Source organism: Mobula birostris, chromosome 3 (assembly GCF_030028105.1).
Source record: "Mobula birostris isolate sMobBir1 chromosome 3, sMobBir1.hap1, whole genome shotgun sequence".
NCBI classification, from domain to species: domain Eukaryota; kingdom Metazoa; phylum Chordata; class Chondrichthyes; order Myliobatiformes; family Myliobatidae; genus Mobula; species Mobula birostris.
In genome coordinates, this window is record NC_092372.1 from 14,349,526 (window position 1) to 14,370,621 (window position 21,096).

General features: G+C 42.7%; 1 protein-coding gene across 1 annotated transcript; it reads left to right on the plus strand.

Annotated features, from left to right (window-relative positions):
• Positions 1-2,577: 2,577 nt before the first annotated feature.
• Positions 2,578-20,733, plus strand: st8sia3 (ST8 alpha-N-acetyl-neuraminide alpha-2,8-sialyltransferase 3). The gene is made up of 4 exons (XM_072251743.1): positions 2,578-2,756; positions 13,954-14,076; positions 16,220-16,777; positions 20,448-20,733. Exons 1-4 carry the CDS (start codon positions 2,578-2,580, stop codon positions 20,731-20,733), a joined length of 1,146 nt encoding a protein of 381 aa, XP_072107844.1.
• The last annotated feature ends 363 nt before the right edge of the window (positions 20,734-21,096 follow it).

Here is a 21,096-nt window from a genome sequence, read left to right on the forward strand (position 1 = left end):
TGAGGAGGGATTTTCCTGTGATGGACTGGCTGTATCCACTACTTTGTATATGCTTTTCTATTCTTGGACATTGGTGTTTCCATACCAGGCCCCAATGACTTGCATTGTGTCAAACTTCTTGAGTGTTATTAAAGCTCCACTCCTTTAGGCAAATGGAGACGGTTCCATCATACTGCTGACTGACGGTGTGGAGTGCCCTCCTGCTTCAAAACATTCACCATTGTTCCTGTATCTAAAGAGACCAAGGTAGCATGTCTGAACTACTGGCGTCCTGTTGCACTCACCTCAATAATAAGCAAATGCTTTGAGAGGCTGGTTAAGGACTACATCTGCAGCTTGCTACCACCCACACTTGACTCCGTACAATTTGCCTACCGACACAACCGATCAACAGATGACGCAATAGCCACAGCTCTACAGACCGTCCTTACACATCTAGAGAAGGAAGATGCTGTTCTTGGACTACAGTTCAGCATTCAACACCGTAATTCCCTCCAGGCTCGACAAGAAGCTCAGAGACCTCGGCCTTCACCCTGCTTTGTGTAGTTGGATCCTAGACTTCCTGTCAGATTGCCGGCAGGTGATAAGAGTGGGCTCCCTCACTTCTGCCCCTCTGACTCTCAACACATGAGCCCCCCAGGACTGTGTCCTAAGCCCCCTCCTTTACTCTCTGTATATCCACGACTGTGTCGCCACCCACAGCTCCAATCTGCTAATTAAATTTGCTGATGACACTACACCGATTGGCCTAATCTCAAATAATAATGAGGCAGCCTACAGAGAAGAAGTCATCACCCTGACACAGTGGTGTCAAGAAAACAACCTCTCCCTCAATGTTGCAAAAACAAAGGAGCTCGTTGTGGACTACAGGAGGAATGGAGATGGGCTAACTCCTATTGACATCAATGGATCTGGGGTTGAGAGGCCAAACAGCTTTAAGTTCCTCGGCATAAATATCACCGAGGATCTCACGTGGTCTGTACATACTGGCTGTGTAGTGAGAAAGGCACAACAGTGCCTCTTTCACCTCAGATGGTTGAAGAAGTTTGGTATGGCCCCCAAATCCTAAGAACTTTCTGCAGGGGCACAATTGAGAGCATCCTGACTGGCTGCATCACTGCCTGGTATGGAACTGTACTTCCCTCAATCACAGGACTCTGCAGAGAGTGGTGCGGACAGCCCAGCACATCTGTAGATGTGAACTTCCCACTATTCAGAATATTTACAAAGACAGGCATATAAAAAGGTCCCGAAGGATCATTGGGACCTGAGTCACCCCAGCCACAAACTGTTCCAGCTGCTACCATCCAGGAAACGGTACCACAGCATAAAAGCCAGGATCAACAGGCTCCGGGACAACTTCTTCCACCAGGCCATCAGACTGATTAATTCATGCAAGCACAACCGTATTTCTATGTTATGTTGTTGTACATACTATTTATTATAAATTACTATAAATTTCACATTTCACGTTTAGACGGCATAACGTAAAGATTTTTACTCCTCATGTATGTGAAGGATGCCACTCGTTTCCAATGCATTATCTGCAGCCTATTTAAACCCAGCTGTCATAAACAGTCCTTGTTCACCCATTGAACCTGCCAGCCTCAATCAGTTGCTCAATCACCTGCAGCCTATTTAAACCCAGCTGTCGTTCACAGTCCTTTTTCACCCATTGAAACTGCCAGCCTCGATCAGTTGCTCTTAGGTTTCACTCTCCCTACCTAAAGTTTAACTTGTCGCCTGTTGTGTTCAGTATCTGTTCTCTCTTGTTCTGTGGTCTCTTGCGGTTTGTCATTTTGCAGTCTATCATTAAAGTTATTATTCAGCACTGCATCGTCTCTGCTGCTCTGCTTTTGGGCCAAGCCTCCTCTACATCTCCTGACACTTATGGCAAGTGCTGGTGAACTGACTCAGTCCTTTTGCCCCACACGATCAGAATATATTCATTGTGCATCTCCCCCTTTCCTCAAAGGGAATCTTACCTCATACAGGACCACCTTAAATTGCAGCTGCCTTCTATCTGCCCATTGCACTAACTTTGGTCTTGGCATTTTTCATGGGCTTCTTAGCTATTCCCCAAACCGATCAGAAATTATCCCTTCATTTCCTAACTGTGAGCCAGGACCAATTCCTTTATTGTCTTGTTTTTCACAAATTTGAAAGATTGCCAGAGTAGTTTTAATGACAATAAGCAAGTGTACATCACGCAGTCAGGCACTAGCTTGGAGTTCATTAATGAAAACCTTGGTCTAGTCGGGTAAGTAGGGGAACGTTATTCCAGTCACATTTCACATTTCGCTTGCAGCCGGGGCATGGAGAGAAACGGCTGCTGCAGTGTGTATGTGGAGTGTGGAGGTACCTCAGAGCAACGCTACGTATCACCAACGCAACCACCTACCACTTCTGCATTGCAGAATTTCGACTCCGTCCATTTTTATTTCACATATATAAACCAGAACAATAGATTGCTAACATAATCGGATTTACTGCCTTTCTTTTCCCTCCCCCTCTCTCTCGTTAAAATAAGCGAACAGATATGGGTCTGCTGCCGTTTTACTGATGAGTTTTTACACTATGAGGATTTGCAGGATGGTTCGTATGGCGAGTGTGTTGGGTTTGGTGATGTTAAGCGTCGCTCTGCTAATTCTATCACTGATCAGCTATGTCTCACTCAAAAAGGACAACCTCTTCGCCACGCCGAGATATCTGGGCTCGGCAGGTCCTAGAATGTACATGTTGCACAGTGGATTTCGGTGAGTAGACCAAAAAAAATCGCATTTATATTTTTTTAAAACGTTGGATCAAATTCAGCTGTAAATCTGTGGACAGTTATACGCTTTATGAAATGCAGCCTCGATGTCTGCTTTGTTTTGCAATCGATTGGCCATTTGTAACCCCCCCCCCCCCCGGCCTCTCTTCACACACTCGCAAAATCTCTGCATCATTTAATTTTTTGGGGGGAGGGGGGGTGTTGTTTGCAGAAAGCAATGATCATATTGTTGGAAGGCCGGTTCAGCAGCGCGGGCACGTTACATCTGATCTGTGTTAGGATCCCTGACATGTTCAATCGTTCTCCCCACCCAATCAGACAATACTATTGAGTCGGCATTTATTAGATCTATTCCCCGCCCCCGCGTCGAATCGTGTAAAATCCCCATGTCGGGGAGGTGGGGTTAATGCCAGATGTTAGGTTGGGGGTGTTGGTGGAGTAAATGGGTTGCAGCCTTCAGATAATGCTGCTAGCAGCCTCACCCCGTACAGTTCCCCGGCGGTGCTGCACCGCTCGCCGCTGGGCGCCGGGATTTTAACTGCTTAGCATCTTTCGAATGACGATCCGTGGGGTTGGAGGAGGGGAGAGGCGGCACACGCTCCTGTGTTGTTGGGGGCAGCATGCATTTAAACATCAGGTTTCACCGTGAATCAGCGGCTGTATTCTGGTGAGGGGGGGGGGCAAACATGTTAAAACTGCAGCTTTTATTCTGGTTCTTGAAAAACTTGACTGAAAGTTGATACAAATTGAAGAGGAGAAAACTTAGATAGTAGGCCATTATAATGCAGCGAGCATATCACCTAAAAGCAGAATTGGCACTGATTATTCCTTAACAGAGTGCAATTCACTTCCCACTTCCCGGGAACAAATCCAAGCACAATTATATATCCTTTGTTAAAACCATTCAGGTTATTTTAAGCATTCCACAAGTTTGCATTAGCAATTCTTCTTGCTGACGCATTCTAAAGACAATTTTAGTGTTCCATATAATAATTTGTGAAAATTGATTACGTTAAAATAGAGTCATAGAACACTACAATACAGAAGCAGCCCCTTCAGCCCATATAGTCCATACTTACTGCCTGTTACACCACTGTCATTTAGGGCAGCAATGAAGGTCCTCCATCTCTGGCGCTGTTCAGAGCTTCACTGTGTCAGTAGCTTCCTCTCAGTTTTCACTACTCTCAGTCATGCAAGTACCAGGTAGAGACCCAGGAATACCGTCACTCTCAGAGGCAGAAGGATTCTTCATTGCTGTTTCCATAACAATTTTGTTTGACCAGCCAGGGTTGTTATCCCTGAGCTGAACCCCCGAACCTGGAGGACCGCTGGACCACTCTTAGTCTGGCCTCCACGCTTTGACCTGTTAGGAATGGGTGACCCTACCAAAAGCCAAAGCATATCGCCCTCACTCCAGCACATGTAGCTCTCCGAGTCAGTGAGGCACACAAGCCTTGGAGGATTTAGTCCATGCCAAACTATTGTTCTGCCTAGTCCCGTCAACCTGCACTTGGACCACAGCCCTCCGTTCTCTCCCATCCATATAACTACCCAAATTTCACTTAAGTGTTGAAATTGAACACCACTTCTGCTGGCAGCTCTTTCCAAACTCTCAATGCCCTTTGAGTAAAAAAGTTCTCCCTCAAACCTCAATGTTTCCCTTAAACATTTCTCCTTTCACCCTTAACCCATGTCCTCTAATCTCACCCAACCTCACTGGGGAAAGCCTGCTTGTATAGTTTCATGTGGCTTCTCGAACTCATTTCACTATTGCAGTACGGCATTAGTGTTGATTTAGACTGTAGACAGCTCTGCAATAGAACTCTCATTCGTCAAGCACCTTTAGTAAAATATCCCTTGCTGATTCACAGGAGGATGAACAGCTAAAGAGATTCAGATTCAGTTATTTCTCATATGCACATCAAAACATACAGTGAATGCATATCTGCAGTAACCAACACAACCGAAGCATGTTGGGGGCAGCTCCCAAGTGTCACCAGCAGAGCATGCCCGCAATATTCAGCAGAGCAACAGCAACAAAACAACAATAGCAAAGCAACACACACATAACGCTGGAGGAACTCAGCAGGCCAGGCAGCATCTATGGAAAAGAGTAAACAGTCGACATTTCAGGCCAAGGTTCTTCATCAGGACTGCAAAACAAACCCCCTTTCTCGCTCCCGCTCACACACACAGACAGTCCTCTAACACCAGGACAGGCTACCTCCATTGGACCAACAGACATCAGGCTTTCCCTGTGAACTCTCAGACCCAGGACTTCCGGACTTCCAATTGTCTTATGTCATTAAGGATTCTCATCACCCAGGACGTGCCCTCTTCTCATTGCTACCATCAGGGAGGAGGTACAGAAGCCTGAAGGCAGACACTCAACATTTCAGGAATAGTTTCTTTCCCTCTACCCTCTGCCATCGCATTGCTGAATGGATAATGAACCCATGAACACTATCTCACTACTTTTACTCTCTCTTTTTGCACTGCTTATTTCATTTAACTTTTTAAATATATATATATGAAATATTTTATATATATGTATATATTTACTGTAAATTACAGTTTTTATTATTATGTATTGCAATGTACTGCTGCCGCATAACAACAAATTTCACAACATACGCCAGTGATATTAAACTTGGTTTGACCTTCGGGCTTTGAGCTTTGGTTTTATAATCAGCATTCTGAAACTTAATAGAATTACTGATCAAAACTGTAGGATTGAATGTAGGGCTGAATGGCCTAATTCTACTCCTATGTCTTATGGTCTCATGGACTTACAATAGTCATCAGTGTAGGGAACTTCAGAGGAGAAAGGTAACGCAGGAGAGTTTACAGATATTGGAGAAGATAGGTAGTTTTATTTTGGGAAAACTTGCGGAATTAAGGGCTGTGGTAAACTAGTACAGAGGAGGAATAGAGGCCTTTTTTTTCGACCGACGCGGATTTGAGATGCCAAGCGGTCTACTCTCTCATTCTCTTATGGTCTTGTGTGAAGAGTTCCGGAGCTTCAAACTAGACAGTAGAAAGCACAGTTACCAATGGTGAAGGAAAGTTTGGTCAAAGGGTCAGAAGGTAGGCAACTCACCCTTGCCGTCTTCTAAAGAAAAGGAGGAAATTTCATCTGGAGATAAATACTTAAACAAAGACAAAAAAATAACTCAAGGTAAGATCAAAGGCAAAGTACCAGAGAGCTGAAATAAGAATAGAAGTTGCTGGAATAAGAAACATCTTTGGAGCAAAAGAGTTAGCTTTCAACATTCAAAGTAAATTTTATTATCAAAGTACATGTGACGCCCCCGTTGGTTGGGGTCGACTATAGATATTGCATCCCAGCTATCTACGTGATATGCAAGACAGAGCAGTACAATATGGAGAGCAAGCTGTTGTCAATGCAGAAGCTCCCCCCCTCTCCATGCAGCTGATGAATCCAAAAAACAACAGAGACCAATGCGGTTTGGCGTCAAAGTTGGCAGTCAAAGGGTCCAACTCAACGTAGGACTGCCTTTGGGGCTCCTGCTCCAGATATTTCCTTGTGGTTTACCTCTGAAGATTTCCCTGTAAGTGGGTATAGTTGCAAGGCAACAGAGGTTTGAGATCAGAGTTTTCCTTCTCCTAGCTGAGCTGCTAACCACAGCTGACGAGCCTGATCTGCCCAAGGAGACTGGTTTTAAGGCACCAGTACCCCACCTTTGCCCCTTCTCCTGTAACTAGAAATAGTCCCACCAGGCTTAGTAGCTAGGTCAGGAGCTGGACTTTGTTGTCAGAGGCTATTTGAGATGCACACTGTTGGTAGCATTTATTAGGTAGTGGGAACTTATCCCTGTTACCACCCTCAGCTATAACAACCTTAAGGAACCAAAGTACATGTATGTCACCACAAGCTACTCTGAGATACATTTTCTTGCAGGCATTCACAGCAAATACAAAGAAATACAATAAAATCAATGAAAAACTACACACAAAGACTGACAAACAGCCAATGTGAAACTGAAGACAAACTGTGGAAATACAAAAAAAATTAATAGTAATAAATACGTAAATAGATAGATAGATAAATGGATGGGTGAATAAATAAATAAAATTGAGAACATGAGTTGTAGAGTCCCTGAAAGTGAGTCTGTAGGTTGTGGAATCAGTTCAGTGTTGAGGTGAATGAAGTTATCCTCGTTGGTTCAGGAGCCTGATGGTTAACTATTCCTACAAGTTGATGATCTTAACCTAAACTGCTGCTCTAATAAGAGATCCCAATAACTATTTACTGCCATCACAAATATTGGATAAACTGCTAATTTGGTCAGTTTGTTTTGATTTTTTTTTTGGAATAAAAACAATTTATTTTCAAACTAACAGCCCCATTAACAGAATAGATGATTCCTCATTGGTTATTGGTCAAGAATAGAAATGCATTAGATAATATTAAATCTATTTTTATTGACCTTGCTAAATTAACATACCAAAAGCATAATCAACTGAATGGTCCATTAGAAACATAAACTTCAAATTTAAAGATAAGGATTAGCTTGATTTGTTTCATGTCCATTGAAACACAGCCTATAGACTCACTTTCAAGGACTCTGCAGCTTATTATTATTTAATTATATTCTTTTTTTATTTACACAATGTCTGTTTTGCACATTGGCTGTTTTTTCCGTCTTTGTTGTTTATACCGTAGTTTTTCATACATTTTATTGTATTTCTTCATTTTCCTGTAAATGCCTGCAAGAAAACAAATGTCAACGTCGTACTTTGATGATAAATTTACTTTGAAGTTTGAACTTTGAACATCAAAACATACAGTGAAATGTGTCATTTGCCGCAGCAACCAATACAGTCCAAGGATGGACTAGAGGCAGCCCACAAGTATTGCCATACTTCCAGGGCCAACGTAGCATGTCCACAACTTATTAACCCTAACACGCAAATCATCGGACTGCAGGAGGAAACAGGAGCACCCGGAGGAAACTCACACAGTCACGGGGTGAATGCACAAACTCCTTACATACAAGCGACAGGAATTGAACGCTGATCATTGGTGCTGTCAAGTGTTACAACACCTTGGCTCAATGCAAAACTTCCACAGCAAGTGAGGTACAGCGGCTTGGTGTCCCACCTGTAATATAGGGCTAAAGTCCGGGCCCCATTAATAACACTCACATGTAGGTCTCAATCTCCATGGCAACAATGAAGAGATTGAAATTTAAAATGTTAAACAAGGAATACAGCTGGGAGAGTTTCAGAATTACTCAGAAAGCAGCCTCTGTCAGCAAGGATCCCCACCATCTTTGCTATGCTCTCTTCTCACTACTACCATCAGAAAGGAGGTACAGGAACCTTAGTTCCCACACCATCAGGTTCTGGAACAGTTATTACCCTCAACCATCAGGCTCCTGAATCAGCGTGGATAACTTCACTTAACTACGCTGTGAACTGATTCCACAACCTAAGGAACACACACAAAATGCTGGTAGAACACAGCAGGCCAGGCAGCCTGACGAAGGGTCTCGGCCTGAAACATCAACTGTACCTCTTCCTATAGATGCTGCCTGGCCTGCTGTGTTCTACCAGCATTTTGTGTGTGTTGCTTGAATTTCCAGCATCTGCAGATTTTCTCGTGTTTGCGTCCACAACCTATGAACTGACTTTCAAGAACTCTACAACTAAAGCTCTCAGTATTATTTATTTATGTGTGTGTGTGTGTATATGTGTGTGTGTCTATCTATGTATATATATAGAGAGAGAGGGTGTGTGTGTGTTATTATTGTATTTGCACAGATTGTCATCTTTCCAAGTTGGTTGGTTGTCAGTTTTTGTGTACTCATTGATTCTATTATATTTCTTTGTTCTACTGTGAATGCCTGTGAGAAAATGAATCTCAGGGTTGTATACAGTGACATATATGTACTTTGACAATAAATTTACTTTCAGCTTTTTTTCTTCTGCTTACAGGTTAGCAACTTATTTAAAAGGTGATAAACCTGATTTGGGCAATTTCAGGGTTATTAACCAAATGTCACAAACAATCAAATTATGAATCTATACGACCAAATTAAATGAGAAACAGATAATCTAGATCCAGAGGAAAAGATTCTATTGATAGAACCAGTGGAGTTATCAGAGATAATTGGAGATTTGGACGTAGCACTGTGGGCATGCTATGTTGGTGCTGGAATGTGTGGTGACACCTGTAGTCAGCCCCCATCACGTTAATCGTTAATGCAAACATTGCAGCTCACTGTACAGTATGTTTTTAATCAGAATCAGATTTAATATTACTGACATATGTAGTGAAACTTGTTGTTTTGCAGCAGGAGTACATTGCAACATATATTCTTTTTTTAAAACTATAACATATAATAAGAAATATATTAAAAATTAAATAAGTAGTTTATAAAGTGTATATGGGTTCATTGTCCATTTAGAAATCTGATGGTGGTGGGGAAGATACTGTTCCTAAGACATTGAGTGTGTGTCTTCAGGCTCCTGTACCTCCTCCCTGATGGTATGGAATCTGTGGAATGAGAAGAGGGCATGTTCTGGGTGCTGGGATCCATAATGATGGATGTCACCATTTTGAGGCATTGCCTTTTGATGTACATGTGATAAATAAATCTAAATCTGAATCTGAATCTCAACTTTGAGAACACTATTCATCCTTAGGTCAAAACATTTCGAATAACTCTACAAAATTTGGAGAGTTCGAGCAGGTTACATGGTTGGCACAACATTGTGGGCCGAAGGGCCTGCAATATGCTGTAAATTTCTAGGTTCAATCCTCAGAACCGACGTAAAGTTGGCTGGGTATGAGTGGAAGATATCCATGAGAGCTTGAACATCAGATTGCAGGAAATTCAGATGGAAAAGGGTACTGATACTTACCTCTTTCCTTAAGAATTTCCTGCAATCTGATGTTAAATATTGAATGTTGCAGAAATAAATATAGAAAAACGAATAACATTTTGGAATAGTTCATCAAAAGTGTGTACTCCAAAGCGACTTAGGTTATGGAGCGAATTGGTGAACAAATTTTGGAAGGCATATATATTAGACTGGATACAAAAAAAAATCAATCTTTGTCAGGAATGTTGGTCACTTACACAGGAAAACCTTGGGGCAAACTGAACAAATTTACACCCCAGAAGAAATAAAAAGGGAGCTTCACAGTTTAAATACAAAGGTGCATACTGTATATCAAATGCTGTGAAGCAGAATATTTAAAGTTACTGAAGTGGCACTACCAGAGGATGTGGATTAAAATTAATACATTTAAAATATTTTGTAAATAATTGATAAAAATATTTGGTCAGAATTAGAACCAGGTTTATTATCACTGACATATGTCATTAAATATGTTGCTTTGCTGTAGCAGTACAGTGCAATATACAGAAAATAACTATAAATTACAGCAAGAAGTATACATATATATTTATCTACGTGTGTATAAGTAAATATATGTATAAACACACACACACACACACACACACACATATATATATATATATACACACACACATATATATTTACAATCACCGTATATAAAGTTTATGTATATATTTATTTCTCTCTCTCTCTCTTTCTCAGTGCAAAAAGGAAAGAAAATTAATGAGATAGAGTTCATGGGTTCTTGGTCCGTTCAGAAATTGGATTTCAGAGCTGTTCCTAAAATGCTGAGTGTGTGTCTTCAGGGTCCTGTACCTGCTGTCTGATGGTAGCAATCTAATGATGGCTTAATCCAGAGAAGTGAAAGAGCCAAAGGCATTAGGGTCTTCCGGAATGATTTGGTGCAAGTGAAGGTGAGCTGCAGCAGATGAGCTTAACTCAGCTGAACAGCAATATGCATCATTATTTTAAAAAGCATTTGAGGAGATTTAGTATGGCATCAAATTTCTGCAGATGTACCGAGGAGAGCATTCTGACGGGTGGCAATACCATCTGGTATGGCGGGGCCACTGCATAGAATCAGAAAGTGGTAAATTCAGTCAGCTCCATCATGGGCATTAGCTTCCCCATCATCAGGGACATCTTCAAAAACCGATACCTCAAAAAGACAGCATCCATCGTTCAGGACCCTGACTATACAGGACATACTCTCTTCCTATTTATAGGCATCTGTTAGTCTCATGAGACCATGGATTTGCTCCTTGGAAGGGTTCCAGGGCGCAGGCCTGGGCAAGGTTGTACGGAAGACCAGCAGTTGCCCATGCTGCAAGTCTCCCCTCTCCACGCCACCGATGCTGTCCAAGGGAAGGGCATTAGGACCCACACAGCTTGATACCAGTGTTGTCGCAGAGCAATGTGTGGTTAAGTGCCTTGCTCAAGGACACACACGCTGCCTCAGCCAGGGCTCGAACTAGCGACCTTCAAATCACTAGACGAACGCCTTAACCGCTTGGCCACGCGCCGACACAACACATCTCTTCCTATTACTACCATGACAGAAGAAGCACAGGAGCCTGAAAATAAACACTCAGTGTTTTAGGATTAACTTCTTCCCCTCTGCCATCAGATTTCAGAATGGACAATGAATCGACTCACAAATACTACCTCATATTTTTGCTCTGTTTTTGCACTAATATGTATATTGGATGGTGGGGTGGAGATACATCTCTACCAAAGGAGGTGTGAGGCGCTCCTTCCCTCCACTAGCCTGCAGGTCACCCTTGAGCAAGGTGTAGAACCCGCTTAGCCCCCTGATCAGGGTCACTTGAAGTCACGGGAACAGCTGGTGGATGGTCGTACGAGCAGCCAGTGCATATCACAAGTCCTGGTTATGTGACCACTGATGCCAAGCAGACAACCTCTGAAGAGTAATGATAATGGCTGATATATGTGAACATAGAACATAGAAATCTACAGCACATTACAGGCCCTTCGGCCCACAATATTGTGCCGACCGTGCAGCCTACTCTAGAAACTGCCTAGAATTTCCATAGCGCATAGCTCTTTGTTTTTCTAAGCTCAATGTACCTATCTAAGAGGCTCTTAAAAGACCCTATCATATGTGATATATATTATATTATATATATATAATAGTAATTTGTAGTATTTTATGTACTGCACTGTACTGCTGCCACAAAACAACAAACTTCACAACATATGTCAGTGATATTAAACCCGATTCTGATTCTGATCCATGCCTTGCATTTTACATTCTTGCAACAAGCACTGAGTAGTGAAAAGACCGCGAAGAATCCATATGGTCATACAGTCCTAAATTAGAAAATGGAATAAGGGGGAGCGCATTCATCTGGGAAAAGGTGTTGGTTCATGATCAGAAAAGCAGCAAGTCTTTATGTGCAATGATAGGTGTGTGGAACACGCTGCCGGGGGTGGTGCTAGACCCAGGTACATTAGGGGCATTTAAGAGGCTCTTAGATGGCACATGAATGAAAGAAAAATAGAGGGTTATGAACGTAGGGGAGAAGGGTTGTATTGGAGTACGTTGCAGGGTTGGAACAACATCATGGACTAAAGGGCCTGTAGTGTACTTTACTGCTCAATTTTCTACAGTGTGCAAAAGTCTTAGGCACACATATCTATAGCTAGGGTGCCTAAGACATTTACGCAGTACTGTAGTGATTTTGTGTATGGAAACTGTACTGCTGCCATAAAAAAACAATAAATTTCATGACATATGTGAGTGATGATAAACCTGGTACTGATTTGGATCTTGTTACGTACCCCATAACTGGGTTGCCAAACCAGCAGAAATGGATCACTCAGTTGGAGTCTGGATTACTAGAACTAAGAAAGTTTTATTAAAGAAACAAGCAACACAGTAATCGAAAGGATAATAAATGCAACAGTTCAGCAATGATAAACACACATGTGCACAGAATTAAGATAACAGGATCAATCAAGCTCTATCGTTGTCTAGGGGTAAATGACCAGTTTCAAAGTGACACAAAGTCCAGTTCAATTTAGTTCAGTTCGCAGTAATTGTTGCCATGGCGATGGACAACGTGGGGGGAGGGAGGGAGAGAACGAGAACGACTGATCATTCAAAACGGCTTCCACTCACAGACCTGCGATATTGCTCACAAGCAGCTTTCGGGCGAGTCCTTTGTGATGTCACCTGGGGTCACCGACTGTGACCCCTCCTCCAGATGCGGTCGATCCTCTGCAGTGAACCCGGCACCCAAGCGAGGGTAGACACACACCGGGTTCCCGCTGATCGTACCTTTCCACCCTGTGCATTTATGGCCCAGTACTTCCCACCGACTTGTGAGAGGCGCACCGCTTCCAGGGTCTCGTTACCTCGGGTGTTGTGTGTGCTGCCTTAGTGAACCAGTCCCTTTTTATCCCCCTGCTGGGGTATCGCCTGTCCATCACTTCAAACAGTTCAGGGTTCAAAGGGGGAGCCGCTCTAGACAATACCCAGACTGATGGCTCCTTCATTAACATCTCCAAATGCTGCTTCATTGTTCCTTATCTCTCCCTCCCCTGAGGACAGGTGGCAGACCAACTGCTAATGCCACTGTTGCTAGCCCAGGCCAGCAAACATCTTAATTTATGTGTATTCTCATCACAATCTCTAAAGTGGGAAAGGGGCCGGGGAGAGGGGAATCATGTTGGGAAAAGGGGAAGGGAGAGGGGAGGGAGCAGGAAGCACCTGAGAGACATTCTCTAATGTTTGGAATCAAGTGACCTTGCCTGGTGTCTCAGGGCTGGGTGTGCCTGCACTCACAGTACCCCCTGCCCCGGCACCCCTTCTCTGCCAGCTGTCCCACACCCCTCCTGCAGGGCTCCACCCTCACTATTCCCAACATCCTTTGCTTCAAACATGTGTGTGCCTTAGACTTTTGCACAGTACTGTATATATTTGAGAAAAAAGACAAGCAAGTTCTGAGCACTTGGATAGCAAAATCCCCATCAGACTGGGTAATCTTTATAAACACAAGAGATTCTCCAGTGCTGAAAACCTGGCGCAGCGGCACACAAGATGCTGGAGGAACTCAGCAGGTCAGGCACGATCTGTAGAGAGGAATAAACAGTGAGCATTTCGGGCCAAAACCTGTCATTGGGACTCTTTAAGATATTAAAAAATGTATTCATCATGATATATTGAGATGCAGAGAATGAATCTGAATTCTTATGGTCTCTGATGCAGATAAAGCCACATGCAGTAATCCTCAAAGCGAGTTAAACGTTGGTGTTTTCTCTTGCAGGTCACAGTTCGCATTGAAGTTTCTGGATCCCGCATTTTTGCCAGTCGCAAGTGGACGGGGCAACAATATCCAAAACAAACTTGCAAAGTGGACCTTCAACGTAACTTCCTTTTTACAGCAGAGGTATATCGTATCTCAAAGTTTTAATTTCTGAGCGTGGCTAAACGGCCAGAGTCAAACTTCATTTCTCCTTCATCTGGATTTAAAGACATTCCCATTTTACATTATCTCAAGCATGTAAAATGGATCATTGCCACCCACCACTATACCATGGAGCCATAGAGTTATAGAACGCCACAGAACAGAAACAGGCCCATCAGCCCATCTAGTCCGTGCCAAGTTATTAATCTGCCTAGTCCCACTGACTTGCAACAGGACCATAGCCCTCGACACCCCTCCCATCTATGAACATTTCCAAATTTCTTTTAAATAGTGAAATCAAACCCTCATCCACCACTACTGCTGGCAACTCGTTCCACGCTCTCACTGCCCTCTGAGTGAAGTCTCCCTCATGTTCCCCTTAAATGCTCATCTTTCACCTTTAACCCATGACCTCTAGTTTAAGTCTTACCCATCCCCAGTGGGGGAAAAACTGCTTGCATTTTTACCCTATCCATACCCTCACAGTTCCTTCCATGAAAGGTGAGGCTTACAAATACAATCACGATCTGTTATCTTTATATGATACAAAATTATAAAGTTTAAAGGAAGTTTGTGAAAGTGATCAGCTGAATCTTCAGAACCAGAACCAGGTTTACTACCACTGACGTATGTCATAAAACTTGTTTTGTGGCAGCAGTACAGTGTGTGCGCACGCATTACACACACACACACACACACACACAAAATTAGGTAGTGTCCATAGGTTCATGAACCATTCAGAAATCTGGAGGAAAGTGTTGAGTGCGTGTGTCTTCTCTCTGATGGTAGCAATGGGAAGAGGGCAGGTCCTGGGTGACGGGCGTCCTTAATGATGGATGTTGCCTTTTGAGGCATGGCCTTTTGAAGATGGCCTTGATGGTGGGAAGGCTGGTGCCCATGATGGATCTGGCCAAGTCTACCACCATCTGAAGCTTTTTCTGATTTTGTGCAGTGGCCCCTCCATTCCAGGTCGGTTCAGAAATCTGAGGGTGGAGGGGAAGAAGCTCTTCCTAAATCATTGAGTGTGTGTCTTCAGGCTGCTGTACCTCTCTGATGATATCAATGAGAAGAGGGTATCATAATGGCTTATGATATGGTCATGTCAGTAAGAACATTTTAAGATATATTTTTTCTTTCATAGAAACGTAGAAAACCTACAGCACAGTACAGGCCCTTCGGCCCAGAGAGTTGTGCCGAACATGTCCCTACCTTAGAAATTACGAGGCTTACCTATAGCCCTCTATTTTTCTGAGCTCCATGTACCTATCCAAAAGTCTCTTAAAAGACCCTATCGTATCCGCCTCCACCACTGTTGCTGGCAGCCCATTCCATGCACTCACCACTCTCTGAATAAAAAACTTATCCCTGACATCTCCTCTATACCTACTCCCCAGCACCTTAATCCTGTGTCCTCGTTGGCAACCATTTCAGCCCTGAAAAAAAGCCTCTGACTATCCACACAATCAATGTCTCTCATCATCTTACACACCTCTATCAGGTCACCTCTCATCCTCCGTTGCTCCAAGGAGAAAAGGCCAAGTGCACTCAACCTATTCTCATAAGGCATGCTCCCCAATCCAGGCAACATCCTTGTAAATTTCCTCTGCACCCTTTCTATGGTTTCCACATCCTTCCTGTAGTGAAGCGACCAGAACTGAGCACAGTACTCCAAGTGGGGTCTGACCAGGGTCCTATATAGCTGCAACATTACCTCTTGGCTCCTAAATTCAATCCCATGATTGATGAAGGCCAATACACCGTACACCTTCCTAACCACAGAGTCAACCTGCGCAGCTGCTTTGAGTGTCCTATGGACTCGGACCCCAAGATCCCTCTGATCCTCCACACTGCAAAGAGTCTTACCATTAGTACTAGAATCATAGAAAAGACATGGAACACTACAGCACAGAAACAGGCCCTTCTGCCTATCTACTCTGTGCTATAATGCTGCCTAGTCCCATTGACCTGCACCCAAATTATAGTCATGATATATTTTTTGTCCAATCTCCCCTCTGCAGTTGAAACATTGCTTTTATGGAGAAAATTACTTCTGGAATTCAAGTCTATGGGAGTGAATGAACTGAACTAATTTGTACTATGCATTTTGTTTTTTGTTCTAATTTAGGAAAGACATCAGTCACTATGTCGACGTTTTTAAAAATTTCACCTTGATTAAGAAGAACGTGCGAGTTGGACAGTTACTGCACTATGACTATTCCAATCACAAATACGTTTTCTCTGTAAGCAATAGCTTCCGGTCATTACTTCCCGAGGTCCCCCCTATATTAAAGATGCACTACAATACTTGTGCAGTTGTTGGGAACAGTGGGATTCTAACGGGAAGTAGTTGTGGAGCTGACATTGATAAATCCGATTTCGTGTTCCGTTGCAACTTCGCACCGACTGAAACTTTTGAAAACGACGTTGGAAGAAAAACAAATCTCACCACCTTCAACCCAAGCATCCTTGAGAAGTACTACAATAACCTACTAACAATTCAAGATCGGAATAAATTTTTCCTAAATCTTAAAAAGCTGGATGGAGCCATTCTTTGGATTCCTGCTTTCTTCTTTCACACTTCTGCTCCTGTAACAAGAACTTTGGTAGATTTCTTTGTAGAACACAGAGCACAGCTGAAGGTCCAGTTGGCCTGGCCTGGGAACATAATGCAACATATCAATAAGTGAGTATGGTCTGAAGAACTTTTCTATGCCAGTAATGCACATATTTGGAAATAACAGATGTATATTTTTGTTAATTAATTGACATTCTTCCTTTTCATTAGTTAAATTTCTGTACTTGCTTTCACTTGACTATTTAGTTACATTTGCAATAGCCAAAAATATACTTAATCAATGTAAAATGTATTTTTTTCAGATCACGTAAAATACAGTTTTGTGTTCAGAATTGTATAAACTCATGCTAAAGTATCCAAGGGACTTCTTTTTGAGGGGAAGTTCATTCGGTGTGTTTAAAGTGGAGGCTGATAGGTTCTTTATTAGCCAGGGTAAAGGAGAAGGCAGGAGAATGGGTTAAGAGGGAAAATAAATCAGCCATGATGGAATGATGGAGCAATCGCAAAGGACTGAATGGCCTCATGCTGCCCCTCTGTCTCATGGTTTTGTCTGAGATGTGTAACACCACTCTACTAACATACAGAGTCTTGGCCCAAAATGCCAACTATTTATTACTTTGAATACAGTACTGTGCAAAAGTCTTAGCCACCTATACTGCATATAGTTATGGGTGCCAAAGACTATACTTGCCAATATGGAGCAGACAGCGAGTTTGTGAATCTGGCGGGAGCAAAGGATGTTGGGAATGGTGAGGGTGGAGCACCGCGGGAGGGATGTGCGACAAGGAGCGCCAGGGGCAGCGGATGGTGAGGGTGCAGACGCACCCAGCCCTGAACCACCAGGCAAGGTTATTGATTTCAAACAATTGGTTTATTGATCATTACAGAATGTCCCTCTGGTGCTTCCCGCTCTCTCCCTTCCCCTTTTCTCGACCATAATTTCCCCTTTTCCTGCCCCCTTAACACTCACAGTCCACAATAGAGATCCATGTCAGAATCAGGTTTATCTTTACTCGCATTTGTCATTAAATTTGTTCTTTTTTTCAGCAGTAGTACAGTGGAATACATAAAATTGCTAAAGTACTGTGTAAAAGTCTTAGCACCCTAGCTGTATATATGCACCTAATACTTTTGCACATTACGGTAGATGCTGCCTGACTTGATGAATTCCTGCAGCATTTTGTATGTGTTATAATTCTACAAAGTAGTCCAAACAAAATATTACCATTGGACTCTCTTCACTTATAACGTTTCAAGTTAAAATTATAACGTTGTTATCACCACTGGACATAAACAATTTACAAATTTAAAAAAATCATAAAATGATACCTCAAAATGGCTCTCGTGGCACATGACTTCATGTACATGCTCATACCAATTTCTTGATTAGTATTGATGCCCATGTGCTTGAATCTATTACGTTACTCTTTTGAAATATTTAATCATTCTCAGTGACATTTTCTCCAACCAGTTGTTTCCCATGCATTCAATATACATGTAACTTGTGACGTCCAGCTATCTTCACTTTCTTGCCATTTTAAAGAACTAGGCTTGCATTTGTTCCCATTCACCATTTGGTAGACACAGGTCAAACCAAAGTCCATCGAACAGATTCTTGGGCAGTTGGTTTATCACAGATCCCCATTCACGGGCAGTTTCAGTTGTGAATATTGAAATCTTTCAGCATCTGAGTATTTTTAAATATCCCTCTGGAAATTAGCATAAATTTTTATAATAATTGGATTTATAGCATTTTGAATCTTTATGCAATTATTTATGTTTACATATGAGGTGTGTACTTTGTTTAATTATCTATTAGTATTGTGCATGTAAATGTGTTGACGTTATCAAATGTTACAGGAATTTATAAGATTGGAATAAACAATCGAATGTACATTTAATTTATGTATCTATGCCTAACAAACAGATACTGGAGATCCAATTGCCTCAAGCCATGTGGTTATTAGGACCTCATCTTGAACTGGAATCTCCCTGTCTCCCTACTGGCCCTGTCCAACCAATCCAATGTATTGAACCTCATTGGAAAACAAAACCGCAGATGTTGCAATTCTGAAATAAAACAGAATGTGTTAGAAATTGCAGATCCAACAACTTCTGTGGAGGGTATGAACACAGCTCACCTTCAGGTTGATAACCCCCATTAATCAGATCATGGAGATATAGAACCAAATGGAACAACACTCCTTTGGACCACAGTGCGCCCACAAAACATATATCACACACAACACATAAAGCAAAATTGGGGTTGGCACAGTAGCACATGGTTAGTGCAACACTCTACAGTGAAGGGGACCTGGGATCAATTCCCGCCACTAGCTGTAAGTAGTTTGTATGTTCTACCCCTGACCATGTGAGTTTCCTCCGGGTGATCTGGCTTCCTACCACGTACCAGTTAGTAGGTTAATTGGTCATTGTAAATTGTCACATGATGAAATCAGGGGGTTGCTGGGTGGTGCAGCTCAAAGGGCCGGAAGGGCCAATTCCAGCGTTGTATCTCAATAAATAGATTAATTAGTTAATAAAATACAATTCGAAATGCAAGTACTGTGCATGACAGGTAAACAGTAAACAGCTCAGTGTCTTAGTGATGAGACCACGGTGGTGATAGGGTATTCATTTGTCTCCCATGATACATTAATAATAGATTTTATTAAGAATATGACAACCAGAAGGCGAAGCGAAGACCACACAGAAATAATCAAGATGATAAGCATTCTCTAACACATGTAAGATTGTCCAGAGGCACCAGAGATTCTGCAGATGCTAGAAATCTTAAGCAACACACACAAAATACCCAAGGAGCTCAGCAGGTTAGGCAGCATCTATGGAGGAGAATAACCAGTTGACATTTCAGGATGAGATTGATGGAGGGCATTGGCCGGAAATATCGACTGTTTGTTTATTTCCCTCCACGGATGCCGCCTGATTAGCTGAGCTTGCATGAGAAGGCCCAGAAATCCCCTTGTATTTAGACCATGATTGGTATAAACTTGCACAGAGAGTCTGAGATTACAACACTGAGAAACTCTAAGAGGAAGTACAGAAAGGCATACAGAAAAGAGTGGAAAGCAAATTTAATGACAGTATTAAGCAATGAGGGGAGGTCCCATGGAACATTGAAAGGCTTAGGTAGAGTGGAAGTGGAGAGGATGTTTCCTGTAGCGGGTGAGTCTACGACCAGAGGGCACAGCCTCAGAATGCAAGCACAACGCTTTAGAACAGAGATGAGGAGGAAGTTCTTTAGCCAGAAGGTGGTGAAGCTGTGCAATTAATCGCCACGGATGACTGCAGAGGCTCAATCATTGGGTATATTTAAGGCTGTGTCTGATAGCTTCTTCTTGTATTAGTAAGGGCGTCAGAGATTACGGGGAGACGGCAGCAGAATAGGGTTGAGAGGGAGAAGTAAATCAAACCTGATGGGATGGCTGAGCGGACCGGACGGGCCGAATGGCCTGATGCTGCTCCTGTCTTCTGGTCTTACGTTTGAAAAACGGGATGAGGCAGCGCATTTGCACGGAAGGGCTATATTCTTCGAAAAAGATGTCGATGAGGTATCGATGATTTTTAATCGGTAACAGTCATGCGAATATATCATATGAGCAGAGTATATGAGAACAATTATGTGAGTCGTGAAGGGAGGTCTCGGCCCGAAACGCTGATTATTTATTAATTTCCATAGATGCTGCTGGACCTGCTGAGTTCCTCCAGCATTTTGTGTGTTGTTGTTTAAATATTTTGCTCTTTTGCCATTGAATAGATACTGGAAGACGAAACATCTGTCTCCGAAGCGCCTGAGCACGGGCATACTGATGTATACACTGGCGTCCGCCATTTGCGAGGAGATTCATTTGTACGGGTTTTGGCCCTTCGCTTGGGATCCCAACACGGGGAAAGAACTGCCATATCACTACTATGACAAAAAGGGGACAAAGTTCACCACCAAGTGGCAGGAGTCCCACCAACTTCCAGCGGAATTCAAGCTGCTGTTCAAGCTGCACACGGAGGGCTTGACGAAACTGACCCTTTCACATTGTGCCTCTTAATGCGATGCTTTTTGAAGTATGTTTTCCCCATTATTGTTCAGTTTGTGTTCCAAATGCATTATGTACCCAATGCGTAGATTCTCTCTTGGCGACGCTACATGGAGCACATCCAACACTGTGGCCTGACCTGTTCATGGAATTTTGTGCGCTGGTATTTCCTATTTCAAAGTAGTCATAAGCGCTTAGACGTGAGTTTTGAGGCTGTCCTTTACGTACACAAATGATTGTATTGAATTATAAGGATCTGTTTATACGTGATTATTTACTGACGGGAGGAGCTGCGTTACACTGAACAACGGAGGGAACACATGAAGTAGAAGTGTGGACGGCCGTGTCACTCCATTGACGCGGTGTAGGCTTAAT